This window comes from Sinocyclocheilus anshuiensis, unplaced genomic scaffold (genome assembly GCF_001515605.1).
Source record: "Sinocyclocheilus anshuiensis isolate Anshui unplaced genomic scaffold, SAMN03320099.WGS_v1.1 scaffold510, whole genome shotgun sequence".
Classification (NCBI taxonomy): Eukaryota; Metazoa; Chordata; class Actinopteri; order Cypriniformes; family Cyprinidae; genus Sinocyclocheilus; species Sinocyclocheilus anshuiensis.
Window position 1 is genome coordinate 796,961 of NW_015542360.1, and position 14,709 is coordinate 811,669.

The 14,709-nt window shown below is 39.0% G+C and overlaps 2 protein-coding genes across 2 annotated transcripts; both read right to left on the reverse strand.

Annotated features, from left to right (window-relative positions):
* Positions 1 to 5,303: 5,303 nt before the first annotated feature.
* On the reverse strand, positions 5,304 to 8,040 carry LOC107691881 (putative RNA-binding protein 15B). Its single transcript, XM_016490710.1, has one exon. The coding sequence runs from the start codon at positions 7,750 to 7,752 to the stop codon at positions 5,851 to 5,853; it is 1,902 nt and encodes a 633-aa protein (XP_016346196.1). The 5' UTR covers positions 7,753 to 8,040; the 3' UTR covers positions 5,304 to 5,850.
* A 900-nt stretch (positions 8,041 to 8,940) lies between these two features.
* Positions 8,941 to 11,630, reverse strand: manf (mesencephalic astrocyte-derived neurotrophic factor). Its single transcript, XM_016490722.1, has 4 exons — positions 11,406 to 11,630; positions 10,723 to 10,850; positions 9,767 to 9,908; positions 8,941 to 9,431 (listed from the first exon to the last, which is right to left on the reverse strand). The coding sequence occupies exons 1-4, from the start codon at positions 11,491 to 11,493 to the stop codon at positions 9,247 to 9,249; spliced, it is 543 nt and encodes a 180-aa protein (XP_016346208.1). The 5' UTR covers positions 11,494 to 11,630; the 3' UTR covers positions 8,941 to 9,246.
* Positions 11,631 to 14,709: the final 3,079 nt, after the last annotated feature.

Genomic DNA, 14,709 nt, shown 5'->3' on the forward strand with positions numbered 1-14,709 from the left:
TGAAGGCGCTGTGTGTTTCGTTGTGAAAGCGAAACTACTTTGTTTGGTCTTCCAAAAGAGGACGATATCGATAACGTCATCACATGTGGTTGCCGCAAGCCTCCTTCGTCGAATCCGCGCCATTCTCAAGCCCGCCGCCTCTGCTCACTCTAGCCCCCGGCCGCTGCTCAATCTAGGCCGCCGCCGCTCACTCTGGCCGCCGTGTGTGACGCTGTGTTTCGTTGTGAAAGCGAAACTACAATGCAAAAAAAAAATTCTTATAATAATTTACTAATACCATCCAAAAGTTTGGGGTCAGTAAAGATGCATTAAACTGATCAAACATTCATATTGTTGAAATGAATGAAAGACATTCATGTTGTTACAAAATATTTATGTTTCAAATAAATTCTATTTATTCTGTTCTTTTGAACTTTCTATTCATCAAAGAATCCTGAAAAAACAGAATCAGTTTTCATAAAAACGTAGCACAACTGTTTTCAACATTCATAATAATAATAATAATAATAATAATAATAAATGTTTCTTGAGCAGCAATATTAGAATGATTTCTGAAGGATCATGAGACACTGGTGACTGGAGTAATCATGCTGAAAATTCAGCTTTTAATCACAGAAATAAATTGCATTTTAAAATATATTCAATCAAAAAACAGTCCTTTTAAATTGTAATACTATTTCACAATATTACCATTTCTATTGTATTTTTTTAATCAAATAAATGCAGCCTTGGTGAACATAAGATGGCCTACTTATTTCAAAAACAATCTTACTGACCCAAACTTTTGAACGGTACAGTATGTATATTATTACAGTGAGCAACATGTTCAGGATATGTTTCGTGAGATTCGCCCATCTGCGACGAGATCGAACACCGTTTAGTCACGTCTCTACTGGGAAGCATTGTGCCTGCTTCATGGTTTAAAAATACACCAGCTATTTCATCGGGATAAAACAGTCGACAATTGTTTCTGGGAGATTTCTGCTCTCGTCTCTGCCTTAACCGAGTCGGATTTGCGAGACATGGCCGTAAGCTCCCCACAGCGGTGAGCAGCTTTCTTTGTAGTCGTCAAACAATGCCTAAAGCGGTACGGTAGGTATGTCACAAAAACATGTGACGCCAAAAACCAGACGGCCACCTGCCCGCTTGACAGAATGCAAAGCCCGGGATCCAAAGCGGCTCAGCTGACATCATCCGCCAGGCCTTTCGGGTCCCTGCTGATGTGGTGGTCGCATCATATCCTGCCAGCTTTACTAGGTCTCCATTGGTGCACATGAATGGATCCGAGGGTCAACAGGAGATGATTTGGATCTCAGATGTTTGAGATTCTGGAAAGGTAATAAACAACGTGAGCCTATACATCCATAAATGTACAAAAAGACATGCATAATTGTAATAATTCCTTAGAGGTCTAAGCTGGACTAATGGATTGAAGGCACCATGTGTCACTAATGGCTGAACTCTAGTATGGTCTCGTTCATGTGTGTTCTTACTAAAGGTCCATAAAGATGAAGAAAACGGCATGCGATCCGGTCGACTCCTCAGGCCGGCTGAGAGGCTTGTGGAGCCACGTTTCATTGATTTGCCTCACTTTAATGGATTTCATTGGAGCCTCTCATGATTCTGCATTAATATTTCATTACTTGTGTCTTCCATTTCCTGCGCTAGGCTAGCTTACGGTGAAGTGCTCTGGGTCGATGGACTGCTGCTACCAGGAAACGGCCAAAACCCTGAAAATACCCGATCCTCGTCTGCACCCAGGGGGGCAAACTCGTGATTCAAAACGTCAAAAACGAATCGGGTGAAGACATTAGTCAACAACTCTGATCTGCAATGAGACTCACGTGCTTGAGCTTGTGAATACATAACCTTGTGTGGTACATTTTTCATGTGAATATTTGAAAAGCAAGGTTATTTTGTCGATTCGAATGGTTTTGATCCATGCTGTACCTGAAAGAACTAGATGTGGCGTTTTTAGTTAGGAAAATCAACGTTTGATATCATATTACTGGGTTAGGGTTAGGGTTATTTAGGTATAGGGTTAGGAATTGCGGACGGTAATGTATTCGAGTGCAATAGCGCAAACTGAAGACATCAGACATATACAGGTCAGACGAGCTGCTGGCTCAGCACACCATGCAAAGATGCTTTTCTTAAAAATCCTTTCAAGTGCTGCTTCAAAGGATCCATCAACGTCAATGAAGTAAAAAAAAATGCATTTGACACAAATAGTTAAAAGAGTTGAAAATTCAGTCCAACTAAAGCACCTTAAAAAATAAAGAGCTTTTAAAAAAAAAAGGTTTAAAGACATCTTATGTATGTTTAATTTGGATAACTGGAATAAGAAATTCAGAAGAATTATCCTTAAACATACATTTTTTTTAAGCTTTCATTAACATCCATAATTCACCATAAACCAATAATATGACATAATGAAAGCTATAGGTTTTTATATTTTGGACAAAATTGTAAATTTCAGAACAATTATGCCGAAAATATAAAAAAATATAGCTTTCATAGTTTACACACACACACACACATATATATATACATATACATACATATATATACATATATATATACATACATATATACATATATATATATGTGTGTGTGTGTAAACTATGAAAGCTAGTTTTTATAGCTATATATAGCCACATTCATTTGCTTATATAATAATAATAATAGGCCTAATTATAATAAAAATAAATAATTGTAGAGTGAGATTTGTTATTGCTATTAAGCAAGTTAATGTGGGTACATAAGTTGGTTGTAAAATTGTAATTATATTTTTATATCATAAATGTACATTACGAAAATATAAAAAAAATATAGCTTTCATAGTTATACATATATATATATATATATATATATGTGTGTGTGTAAACTATGAAAGCTATAGTTTTTATAGCTATATATAGCCACATTCATTTGCTTATATAATAATAATAATAGGCCTAATTATAATAAAAATAAATAATTGTAGAGTGAGATTTGTTATTGCTATTAAGCAAGTTAATGTGGGTACATAAGTTGGTTGTAAAATTGTAATTATATTTTTATATCATAAATGTACATTACCTTACTAGCCTGTTTACCATTAAATAATATTTGATAACTTCAAACGATGAATTTCAAATACATTTGTTGGAATTTCATGACAAATGCCTTACCTGAACTGAACATACTGCCATGTCAAGTACTGTTTTATTACATCTAGGGTTTGTGAAATGGACATCGGATGTAATATGGGAGGGAAGAACCGTTACTGAATGTGTTACGGAGTAAAAAGCCACTAATAAATACTTGAGCTTTGGTCAACAGACCTTAATGAGCGTATTGAATGCAGCAGTTTAATGATGAATGGATTTGTGAACAATTCACACAAATTTGAGTTTTAAAAACGAGGTCCAGTATGTTTTACGCCCATTATAGCGAACCACTGGAAGGGACATTTGACTGATTATCATTAACTCATAATTAAACTTCAAGCCAAAACCATAACATAACTAACAGTCAAATATAAATTGATTCAGGTCACCACATATTAACTCAGTTTACATATCATAGTTCTCCAACAGCAGATATCAGCAGACTGCTCAGATTACACCAGTTGTTGACAAGTGCAAACACAAAAACCTGTATAAATGGGCAATTTCTAGGAATTACCTGTCACCTTGAGAACAGGCCATCCAGGCAATTAAGTAACTCTAAAGCCTTTCTGCACAGATAGTTGGGAAAGCATTGGGAGATCTGTCAGGATTTGACAAACAGGACTGCTGCGGCTTGATCAGTTTAGATTCTCTCATACTGACATTGAGAAACGAGCTAACTAAGTGTTAGTCTCAAGTACAGTGCATTATAAATAATTAACAAGCTTCTGAAAACAATAAGGCTGGTTAATCTTCCAGCGTCATGTAGGTCTATATATTAAACAGCATAAATACCACATGCAAACTACCTCATTTGCATACCGGCATATAGCGAAACTAAAGGAGGACTGCTTTCAAGTCGGTTAAATGCAGCAACAATGTCTCAGCAAGCGTTTAATATGCATAGCACTGCCTTTTTTCCCTCAAGCAACTTCCCACTTGCACAGCAGGAACTCGCTGGTTTCATATGTTGAGTTAAGGTTGTTTTTTCTTTGACCACACTGCCACCTAGTGGTTACTCTAAGCTACTTCACAGTCAAGCCTCATTTGAACTCTGGAATCTTTTTTTTTTTATGTTGGATGTGGTTGCTTGGTTACCACTTTAACCTTCAACTTTTTTGTAGGCGGTTAAATGCAGCAACAATGTCTCAGCAAGCGTTTAATATGCACAGCACTGACTGTTTTCCCTCAAGCAACTTCCCACTTGCACAGCAGGCACTCGCTGGTTTCATGTTGAGTTAAGGTTGTTTTTTCTTTGACCACACTGCCACCTAGTGGTTACTCTAAGCTACTTCACAGTCAAGCCTCATTTGAACTCTGGAATCTTTTTTTTTTTATGTTGGATGTGGTTGCTTGGTTACCACTTTAACCTTCAACTTTTTTGTAGGCAGGACTGAGATGGAAAGGTAACTATGGAGACAGGATTTATGCTCAGCGATAAAAAATCCTGACATTGAACATTGAATGCAGTTTTGCAAATGGAGGTACGATTTAAAAACAAGCACATGAAATGTTTACTTTTTTTTATACGCCATACATGTTTTGCATACAGATTTCTAGAAAATAAAGTATTACAAAAAAGGAGTGATAAAAGAAGGGTAAAACAACAACATGATTAAAAATGAACAATGGAAAATTACCGTTCAGTGCAAAGGGTTGTAGTGTTGGCGGGTGGACTTTCAAACTCCATCATTAACTAAAATCTGAAAATAACACTCGTTTCTGGCTCATACATTAGATTTCAAATCACTGGACATTTTAGAGTAGCACTTGTTTAAAACGTGTTGGCTCAATGGGTTAAAATGACTTGGCAAATAGTCATTCAGTGGAGGGCAGTTGAAAAACAGCTAAGGCTTAAGAATACATTCCTGCGTACAAACAAAGTCACACAAGCTTAAACCGCAGTGTTCGTAGTTTACGAACATTAGTGTGTCTGGATTGGTACAGTACTCGTATGGCCACATGACCTTTCTGTTAGTGCTGCAGGTGCATATTTGTAACAAAATACAATAAAAATGCAGTGGGCTCAAAGACTAACTTCATTTTGTCAAGCATACCTGATGTGTTACATGATTAAAGAGGTAGATGCCGTCAGTTATGACGCAAACGCCTCACCTGAACTGAACATACTGCCATGTCAAGTACTGTTTTATTTCTGAGAAACAAAATAAAACATCTAGGGTTTGTGAAACGGACAGCGGATGTAACATGGAAGGGAAGAACTGTTACCGAATGTGTTACGGAGTAAAAAGCCACTAACAAATTAGTATACTTGAATTTCCATCAACAGACCTTAATGAGTGTACTGAATGCGACAGTTCAATGACGAATGGATTTTTGAGCAATTCACACAAATTAGAGTTTTAAAAATGAGGTCCAGGATGTTTTACGCCCATTATAGCGAACCACCGGAAGGGGACTTCAGTCAAATTGCTTGTGCATGCAATTATATAAAACATTTTTAAATAGAATAAAACTGAACATTTTGAACACTGCTGAGAGAAATTTAAAACCCCTTGGCGGGAAACTCATTTGCAAGTTTATAAAACAACTTCTCTGGGGATGCTATTCAATTTCCAAAACGTTTTAAGAAAATGCTGATCAAGTGTGGGAGTATTAAAGTAAAAAGATACATCCGTCCGAAAATCATAAAAGGCATAAAGTCTGTGTGGAACGTTCTAGAGTTGGAATTGAAGTGTTAAGGTGAGTCTCTAACAACCACGATGACCAGGTGGTCCTCCTCAAGTTTCCCAAGAGTTTTCAGAGCAGTCTGGAGATACTGCTGTGAGAAGTCACATGGAGGGAAGGCGTACAACATGCCACCCATCTCTCGTTCTTTGGGGCCGCCGAGGGGCAAGCCGATGACTCCTGCTGCCTGCTTGTTCCTGAGGTACGTCACCAGGTTGCGGAGAAGGCGCTGTTGAAGGCCCGGTTCTGGAGGAGGGGCGTTGCGGTCCATGGGCCCCTGGACGGCGAGGAGGACAGCGTAGCCATCCGGGCTGCCTAGCTTGATGCGTCGCGTCACCTCGTCCAGTTTGGGCTGATCCAACCTCAGCCGCTGAGCGATTTTAAGCTGCGTGATCTTAGAACCACCTGACTGGTTGTCTTTCATGAGGGCGTGGAGAAAGTTCACGCCCCCCTCAAGCATGTGCATGTTTGTGGGGAAGCAGCTGTTTTTAAGAACGAGAGAACCGTGCCACACGCGACTCAACGTCTGGGCGTATTCGGAGAGCGTGCTGGGCTTTTTGGAGTCTGTTTTGGACTTGTCCGTCTGCGAGTCAGGGTCGCTCTCGCTTTTGCGGTGATTGCGATCGCGCTCCTCCTTCCTCGGATGCAAAGGTTCGTCCTGCGCAGGACGTTCGTCGCTGGAGTGTCTGCTGATGTCGGGGGTGTGATCAAGAGGTTCCGAGGTGGAGTCCGGAAGACGGCCGCAACCCCTATCCGGGCTGTCTTCGGGAGTAGACGGTGCTCCGCCTCTGAGCTTTGACCTCCCGCGTTCCTCGGCAGGACAGTCGATGGGACTGAGGCTCCTTCGCTTGCGCCGCTCCTCCCAGTTTTTCCCACGTTCTAGCTCTCGTTCCTTTACCCAGCGCTCCCTGCTGCGGCTACGACTGCGCTGCCTGACCCGCCCAAATGCCTCCGGGTTTGCTCGCCGTTCAATTCCTTTAGGCGGACTCCAGTCTCGGTCCGAAAGCCGCTCTCTTTCTCGCTCTACGAACAGGGGGTGTGAGGGTGAGCGAGCCCTCGCTCTCAGTTCTCGCTCCAGGCTGTGATGGCGTCCGTAACCATCAGCTAGAAGATCGTAATGTGGAGGTGGGAGCAAAGGCGGCTGGTATTGTTGAGGGTACGCCCTAGTCTCCTCAGCTTTAGCAAAATCCACACGCAGCCGACGATTCGGACCGCCCAGAGGGAAGCCGCGCATTTGCGCACAAGCAGCCTGGGCCGCATCCAGGCTCTCGTAATGAATGTAAGCAAAATTATCTCCTTTCACATAGTCTATGGTGCGAATACTCCCAAAGCGATCAAATTCACGGGCTAAAGCAGCCAGCGAGGTATTCGGGCCAAGTCCGCCCACCCATAGCCGAGTCGTCGGATTGGCCTTCCCGTATCCGATCTTAATCGGGTTGCCGTTAATCATACGTCCCTGCATGGCCACTTTGGCCCGGTGAGCCATATCCAAGTTTTGAAATTTAAGAAAAGCATAAGCACCTCCTTGTCCACGAGCGGGCCGCTTAATAATGACTTCTTCAATAATACCATACTTGTCAAATCCTTGTCGTAGTTCCACCTCAGAAATGTTATGATCCAAGTTGCCAATGAACAAATTCCTTGTGGCTCTCTGATCGTCCTCTGGTTTTAAGTCCTCCTCAGGAAGCTGATACGCATAGGCACGGCTTCTCTCCTCCAAAGCGCTGTAATAGTCCAAAACGCGGTCCCTGCTGAGTCCCATACCTTCAACGTAATGCCTGGGTCTCATATCTCGAAAGGCACTACTCCCAGCGCCCGGTGAAAGAGACCGCTGCCTGTAAGTGTAGGCAGCACTGTGCAGAGACACATAACTCACATCTGGAGGCGTGACACTGCGACGCCGCATGTACATGGGCTCAACTTTGAGTGGACGATCATATAGCACCAATCTGGTTTTGGCATGACGCGCTTCCCGCGCGGTTTCCGTGTGTCTGAAGTTGACGTAGGCAACGCGCCCCAGTTCTGGCGTGTGAGACAGCTTGATGCTCACATCCCCGAACTTTTTAAACTCATGAAACAGTCCGTCCTCTACATGTTCATCAGAAAGCTGCGATCCAAGGTTGCTGATAAGTAGTGTCTTGTATTCTAGTCGCGCTCCCACCGTGTCTGCGGTTGGGGTCTTACCTTTAGGCAGGACTGAGGTGGTTCGGAAAAAATATAAAATCAGCTCCGAGGTGAAATCTCACGGCTCCGGGAGATTTTGCACATCCGTGAGGAGGGTCTTAACTAACGTCTGCACGGGAAAACGTTCGCCTGGATGTTGAATTTCGCAGATAAAAATAAAACAGCAAACATTAGCATCCCCTCAGCTACATCTATTCCGCCATCTTGGACAAAAGGAATGTGCGCGCTCCGCGAGTGGGAGGAGTCTACTGACGTCGGAACATATCCCGTGACGTTAGTTGTGGAAAATCAACATTGACAATAAAAATAAAGTTCTAAGAGCGAAATTTATTCATTCGTTTCATAAGAATTAGTTTGAAATGGATTACTAGCCTACTGCACAATACTATTTGTTTAAATTATATGTGAAATAATAAACACATTTTTGCAAATGTAATAGGCCTATGTTCTCTATGAATTCAGAAAATGCACACTATAGTAGTCAATACATCAATCACTATCATATGATACATATGAACTATAATGAATAAGAAAATATGAATTTCATATGACAAACCAATTTATGTGCATGAACTTTAATGTACCAAAAGCTGTAATGTGATATACAAATACATGCAAAGACTATCGCATAACCATATAAATCATTTCATTACTATGGGTATTTTGGTAGTTAATTGAATTCTAATTCCCTGAAGGAAATTTTACAAAAAGTGACCAAGATGAAGCAGGTAAAATGTTAAATACAAACTCAAACAGAAAAATAATAAACTAAAAAAAAAAAAAGGATAAGACCAATTTCTTTTCTTCTTTTAATGAAAAAGACAGTATAACTGTATTAAACATTTTACAGCAAAGTCCACTCAATCTGACCCACACATTTTGAAGATGAGACTCTCATTCATTATATTTCATTAAAAAAAAAAAAGAATAGAAAATGAAAATTAAACTAGCAGTGTGTCAAACATGCTTCCCATAACGTCAGGAGGCAAACACAGGTTGTGTTGGATATTAGTCAGAACTAACACATTGCAAGTTATAAATTAAAGGTTGTATTTTCATGGAAGTGCATTTATTCGGTTTCTTGATGTTTACCCCTGGAGTACATGGTAAAATGACAACACAATGCAAACCCCACTGTTAGGTGGTCAGTCAGTTGCACAGCGCAAATCTTCCACCCTAAATGCCTTTGGCCACTGCCCTGGTCCCATAATTCCCTGTGAGTTTACAGATCTGTCCGTGCCTTGGCCGCGTTGGGCGCATACTTGGGCATTAGCTCATTGATCTTGCGGATGAAGTCGGATTTCTCTACGCATCCTTTGCAGGATTCGCCCCATTCCTCCAAAATTTTCTTCAGATCTTTCACTTTCAACTTCTTCAGGTCGACGGAGCTCAAGTCAACTTGTTTATCTAGAAGAAGAGAAAAAATAACAATGACTTGCAGTTCTGTCATTGATCCACCACAATTGACTTGAAAAATAAACCACTTAAAATAATAATAATAATAATACATTAAAAAATAAATGTAAAAAATGTTTTAATTCCATTTAAAATAGAGTGGATATAACTCAATATATCCACCAGATCGATTAATTAGTCATCTTGAGCTGGGCAGGACGCTTAAACAAACAGAACAATGGATATGATATAGTTATACATTCATATTGGTCAACCACTAGAGAGATGCAATAAATTAGTCAGTGGAAACTTTTTTTTTTTCTATGCAAACAAACTTTTCAACTTACCATATTTCAGTTCACAGATTTGACTGTCCTTCTTTTTGAGCTTTTCACAGATCTTTTCCACTGGCACATGGTAACTCATCGGTTTGGAAACTTCATTGATTATTTTTGTTGCTGCATCACTTGTTGCCCCTATATAATAACACTGCACATACACAAAACATTAGAAGTAAGTATAAGCAAGAAAACATTATGGAAGATAAAAGGAATATTTCAGCCGACAATGACAATTTGCTGAACTCTATCTCAGGCCATCCAAGATGTATATAAGTTTGTTTCTTCATCAGATTTGGAGAAATGTAGCATTTTGTTCACCAGTGGATGCTCTGCAGTGAATGGGTGCCGTCAGAATGAGAGCCCAAACAGCTGATAAAAACATCACAATAATCCACACCAGTCCATCAATTAACGTCTTGTGAAGTGAAAAACTGCATGTTTGTAAGAAACAAACTCATCATTAAGACGTTTTTAATTTCAAAATGTTGCTTGAGGCTAAATACTTGTCTTGTTTCGTCTGAATCAGAAGATAAATCTGCACAGATCAAGCCCCGTTTACAAGTGAAAACAGTCCAAAACAGCTCTAAACAAATATGTTGGTGGGTTTTGATGTGAGAGGACAACAGGAGATGGAATTTTTCACTGGAGGAAACGTTATTATTGACAGAAGTATTTTGCTCAGAAGTGAAGGTTTGAAGTTACAATGCCTTAATAATGGATTTGTTTCTTATAAACTGAAGTGGTGTGGATTACTTGTGGATTACTGTGATGTTTTTATCAGCTGTTTGGACTCTCATTCTGACGGCACCCATTCACTGCAGAGCATCCATTGGTGAACAAGTGATGTGATGCTACATTTCTCCAAATCTAATGAAGAAACAAACTTATATACATCTTGGATGGCCTGAGGGTGAGTAAATTTGACATTTTTGGGTGAACTGTCCCTTTAAACACACACTTACAAATCGGTTTTCTTTTCCTTTGGCCTCTTTGCAAGATTTTAGAAGAGCTTTTTCGATGGAGTCACTGTCGAACTTGACATCGTTGTCTTGTAGCGTCTGGTAAAACCGTTCCAGGAAACCCACACAGACTGCAATGCAACAATCATACACAAAGAAGTTCTATTAAATAAAATGAGTCACATTTATGAAAATATATAGCATTGTATAGTCAATTATTCCTTTATCGACCCCTTTGTAAATAAAAGAAGAAGCAATTATGACCAAAGGGTCATTTGAACAGGTGTGCCATCTAGATATGATGAAGTGCTTATTATTGATAATAACCTGCATTATGTAATCAGTTGCGTATATGGTATGATTTTACTGAAAAGAAAACCTAATTTACAAAATTACATAATTGCCTTTAAAAACACTAATATAAAATTGTGCATATATTATAAACACACATTATTACAAAAACACGTTTAGCCTAACAGCACCTTAAACCCTAAAAAAATAATTACTGATGCAATAATTGAAGTAGTTATAGGAAACACACGAAAAATGCCTGATAATAATAATGAAGTAAACTAAATATACAGCATAAACTAAAGAAGATGGATAAAACGCAGATGTGGGATGCTCTTGACAGGAAATGTGAGTCCTGCACATGTTTATATTATGAACATATTAATCAAACTCACCTTCACACTCTCCATCCTTCAAAGCTTCAGTGCAGCTCGGCACCAGCGCCAGGGCCAGTACCACAGAAAGCCCACTTAAATATATCATCCTAAAACCAAACAAACGCGTTTAACTACTTAAATACGCTATGAAAAAGTGCTAAACTGGGTTTCGAAAGATCATTAAAGATACCGGCTCGACAAACACGCACTGTACCGATTCGACAGCGCTTCCTATTGAAAGGTCCCGCCCACTCTCCCATCTGATTGGTTGCCGTTCCACTCTTCGCGCGTCTATTGGCTGGCTCGTGACGTCGCAACACGCACTCTTTTCTGAATGGACGTGCAGTGCTCATCCAGGGAGTGAGTCCAGTTGGCGGCCCGTGATTGGTTGTGAAGGTGAATTCTCTTGGTGACGTGTTGGTTGCACCAGCGCCATGTTTGTAGTTCTTTGTCATCCGTTGACGTTATTGCGTCAGTTAACTAATCATTCGAGTGGGCGAAACGAGCTATTAATGTTTATGTTAGTAAGACTATTACAAAAGAAGACTATTTTGGCTGTACATTTCCCACACATTATAAGTACTGTGGCGGTCTGAAGGCAATAGGTAGTTGGTTTCAAACACCTGAATTCAACTTCAAAATCAATTGACTATAGCTCTTCAAACAATAAAAACCACATTAGCCTTCATTCAGGAAAGCGTTACTATATAATGAATAGATATTAAACGAAACTTGAGTTCTCATTACTATTAGGTCTGTTCACGCCAAGAAAGACTATTTAGTGAAAACTCTAACAACAACTAGGCCTATATTAGATTCTGCCCCATTAGACAATAGTTATAAATGTGATCTGCCATGTTAAATGCTTGAGCAGTTTAAAGTCAGATTCTGATTTCATTCATTTTTTTATCAGTTGGAAAAATTGCTCAGAATTGCTCAAAAGTGATTTTGATATTGTGTTGCTATAGCTGTTGTGTGAATGTCTTTATTCTGTTCAATTTAGAGCGATTTTAAAACGTTATGATTTTAGCTTATTTGATCTTTTTCATGGTATGGAAGCTTGTTTCAACCAAATAAAAAATTGTAATAGCGACTTTTTGTTGTTGTTGTTCTCTCGCAATTATGCTGCTAAAAAGAACATTATTTTGTGTATTTGGTGTAATGAAATGTGTTTATGCGGTTTAAGGTTAAAAAACACATTATTTTCCACATACTGTACATTATTGTTTCTCCTCTATGCCCCGCCTTTCTGAAATGCGTCGATTTTTACAAAGCTCATCGTTCTGAAAAGTGAGGTGTGCTGTGATTGGCCAGCTATCCAGTGCGTTGTGATTGGCTGAATGCCTCAAGCATGTGACGGAAATGTTACGTCCCTCACCATACTGTGATGCCTGCGGCAACCACATGTGACGACTCCGGGCTGGACTCCGCTTCGTCCACGGTGAAAGCCGATCCGGCGATCCACAGCGCAAAGTTGATGTATTTCATCAGCGACCAGCAAACGAGCCGTTTTAGGTAGGCGTGGCTGACTCTTAACTTTTATAAAGAATATCCCTTTGGATTTGAGACTTTAGTGTTTGCAACTTTACAGATCTTCTTTATGCACCAAGAGCTTGTAACACTCCAAAGAGAAAGGAAAAATTGAAATAGCATCATATGACCCCTTTAAGTTCATCTTACTATTCAGAATTGCAAGATATAAACTGACAATTGGAGAGGAAGAAATCGGAATATATGTGATAAAAAAAATCACAATTACCTTTATATTTTATGAATTTTATTTTTATTTTTTAGGAAAAAAAATGCAAGATTTATGCTAAACTCAGAATTGCGAGGAAATAAAGGTCATAATTGCATGATATGAACTCAGAATTACGAGATATCACAGTAATGACCTTTTTTCCTCAGAATTGCAAGTTTATCTTACATTTCTGTGAAGAAAAAAAAAGGCAAAACGTCAATTACTTTTTTTTTTCTTTCTTTATTCAGTGGCAGATACAATGTTCAACAGAATGGCCCTTTATGGGTATTTCAAAATGTTGAAAATATTCTGAATTAAAAGAAAGAAATGTTAATTGTATACTGAGAATTTGCACTCTATTCCAAAGAAAGAAAGGAAGGCAAATATCAGTCGATAAAACATTATCTTTAATATTAGGCATTATTAATGAATTACACGTCACAGCGGTTAAGTGAGTAGGAAAAAAAAAAGTGTGTATTTACATCTAAAATCCACACCACATTTATTCATGCTCAATATATACAGAAAAAATACTTTGAGAATACTCGTACAAAGGTTTTCGTAGTTCTGCATTGTAAAACAAAACGCTCTTCAGATTTCAATGCAAAATACACAAAATGACTGTAGTGATTAGGCCACTGAAAGATTTTTTTTTCTTTTTTTACGTTCGCAGTTTAGTTTTAAAAACACATTTACATCAGGAAGTACAAGGCAGACAATTAATTTCAGTCTATACATGATTTGTCCCTCTTGACCATATAAATACAAAGCTTTTGAAGGATTATATACACAAAATAAAGCCAAACATGGTGTGGTACGAACTGTAATGCAGACCAGAGCGTTTAGTATCCGTCTTTACTCTTTTTCCCTTTGCTCACCAATTTCATCCTCTTAGAAACGGCCATTTCCAATATATGGCAATCAATCCTTTCAGCAAAATACAGGAAAACAAACCCAATATTTCATTAGCAAGTCACACTTATTGTTTACATGAACAGAAGGTCTTGAATTATAGATGCTGATCAGGGCAACCTCGTCATGTAAAAAATAAAATGTCACCCTCATTCTGAAACTCTGAATCCAAAACTCTGAGATATCAAACATGTAAAATATGTACACTCGTTTTTTACATGGTTGTTTGTGCCAAATGGGTAACCCTCATTTGATGAATTGTGATTATAATATGTTTTAAACATTTTTGTTTTGCTTGAATATGCAAGCAAAATTATAATGGTGAATGAATACAAGACACACAGTATCCGTCAGTCTGTATTTACATGCAAAATGTCTAGGAAGCCATAATAAGAAATGCTCAAAACAATAAATATTAATGTTTTTTTAGTTTATCAGTGCTAATATTCACAGAATGCCCTGTTGAAAAAACCAGCATATGCTGGTTAGGTATGTTTTGACGCTGGGATGCTGGTTTAAGCTGGTCCTTTGCCAGCACATGACCAGCATAAACCAGCAAAAGGACCAGCATAAACCAGCAAAGGACCAGCTAAAACCAGCAAAGGACCAGCACAAACCAGCAAAGGACCAGCTTAAACCAGCATCCCAGCGTCAAAACATACCTAACCA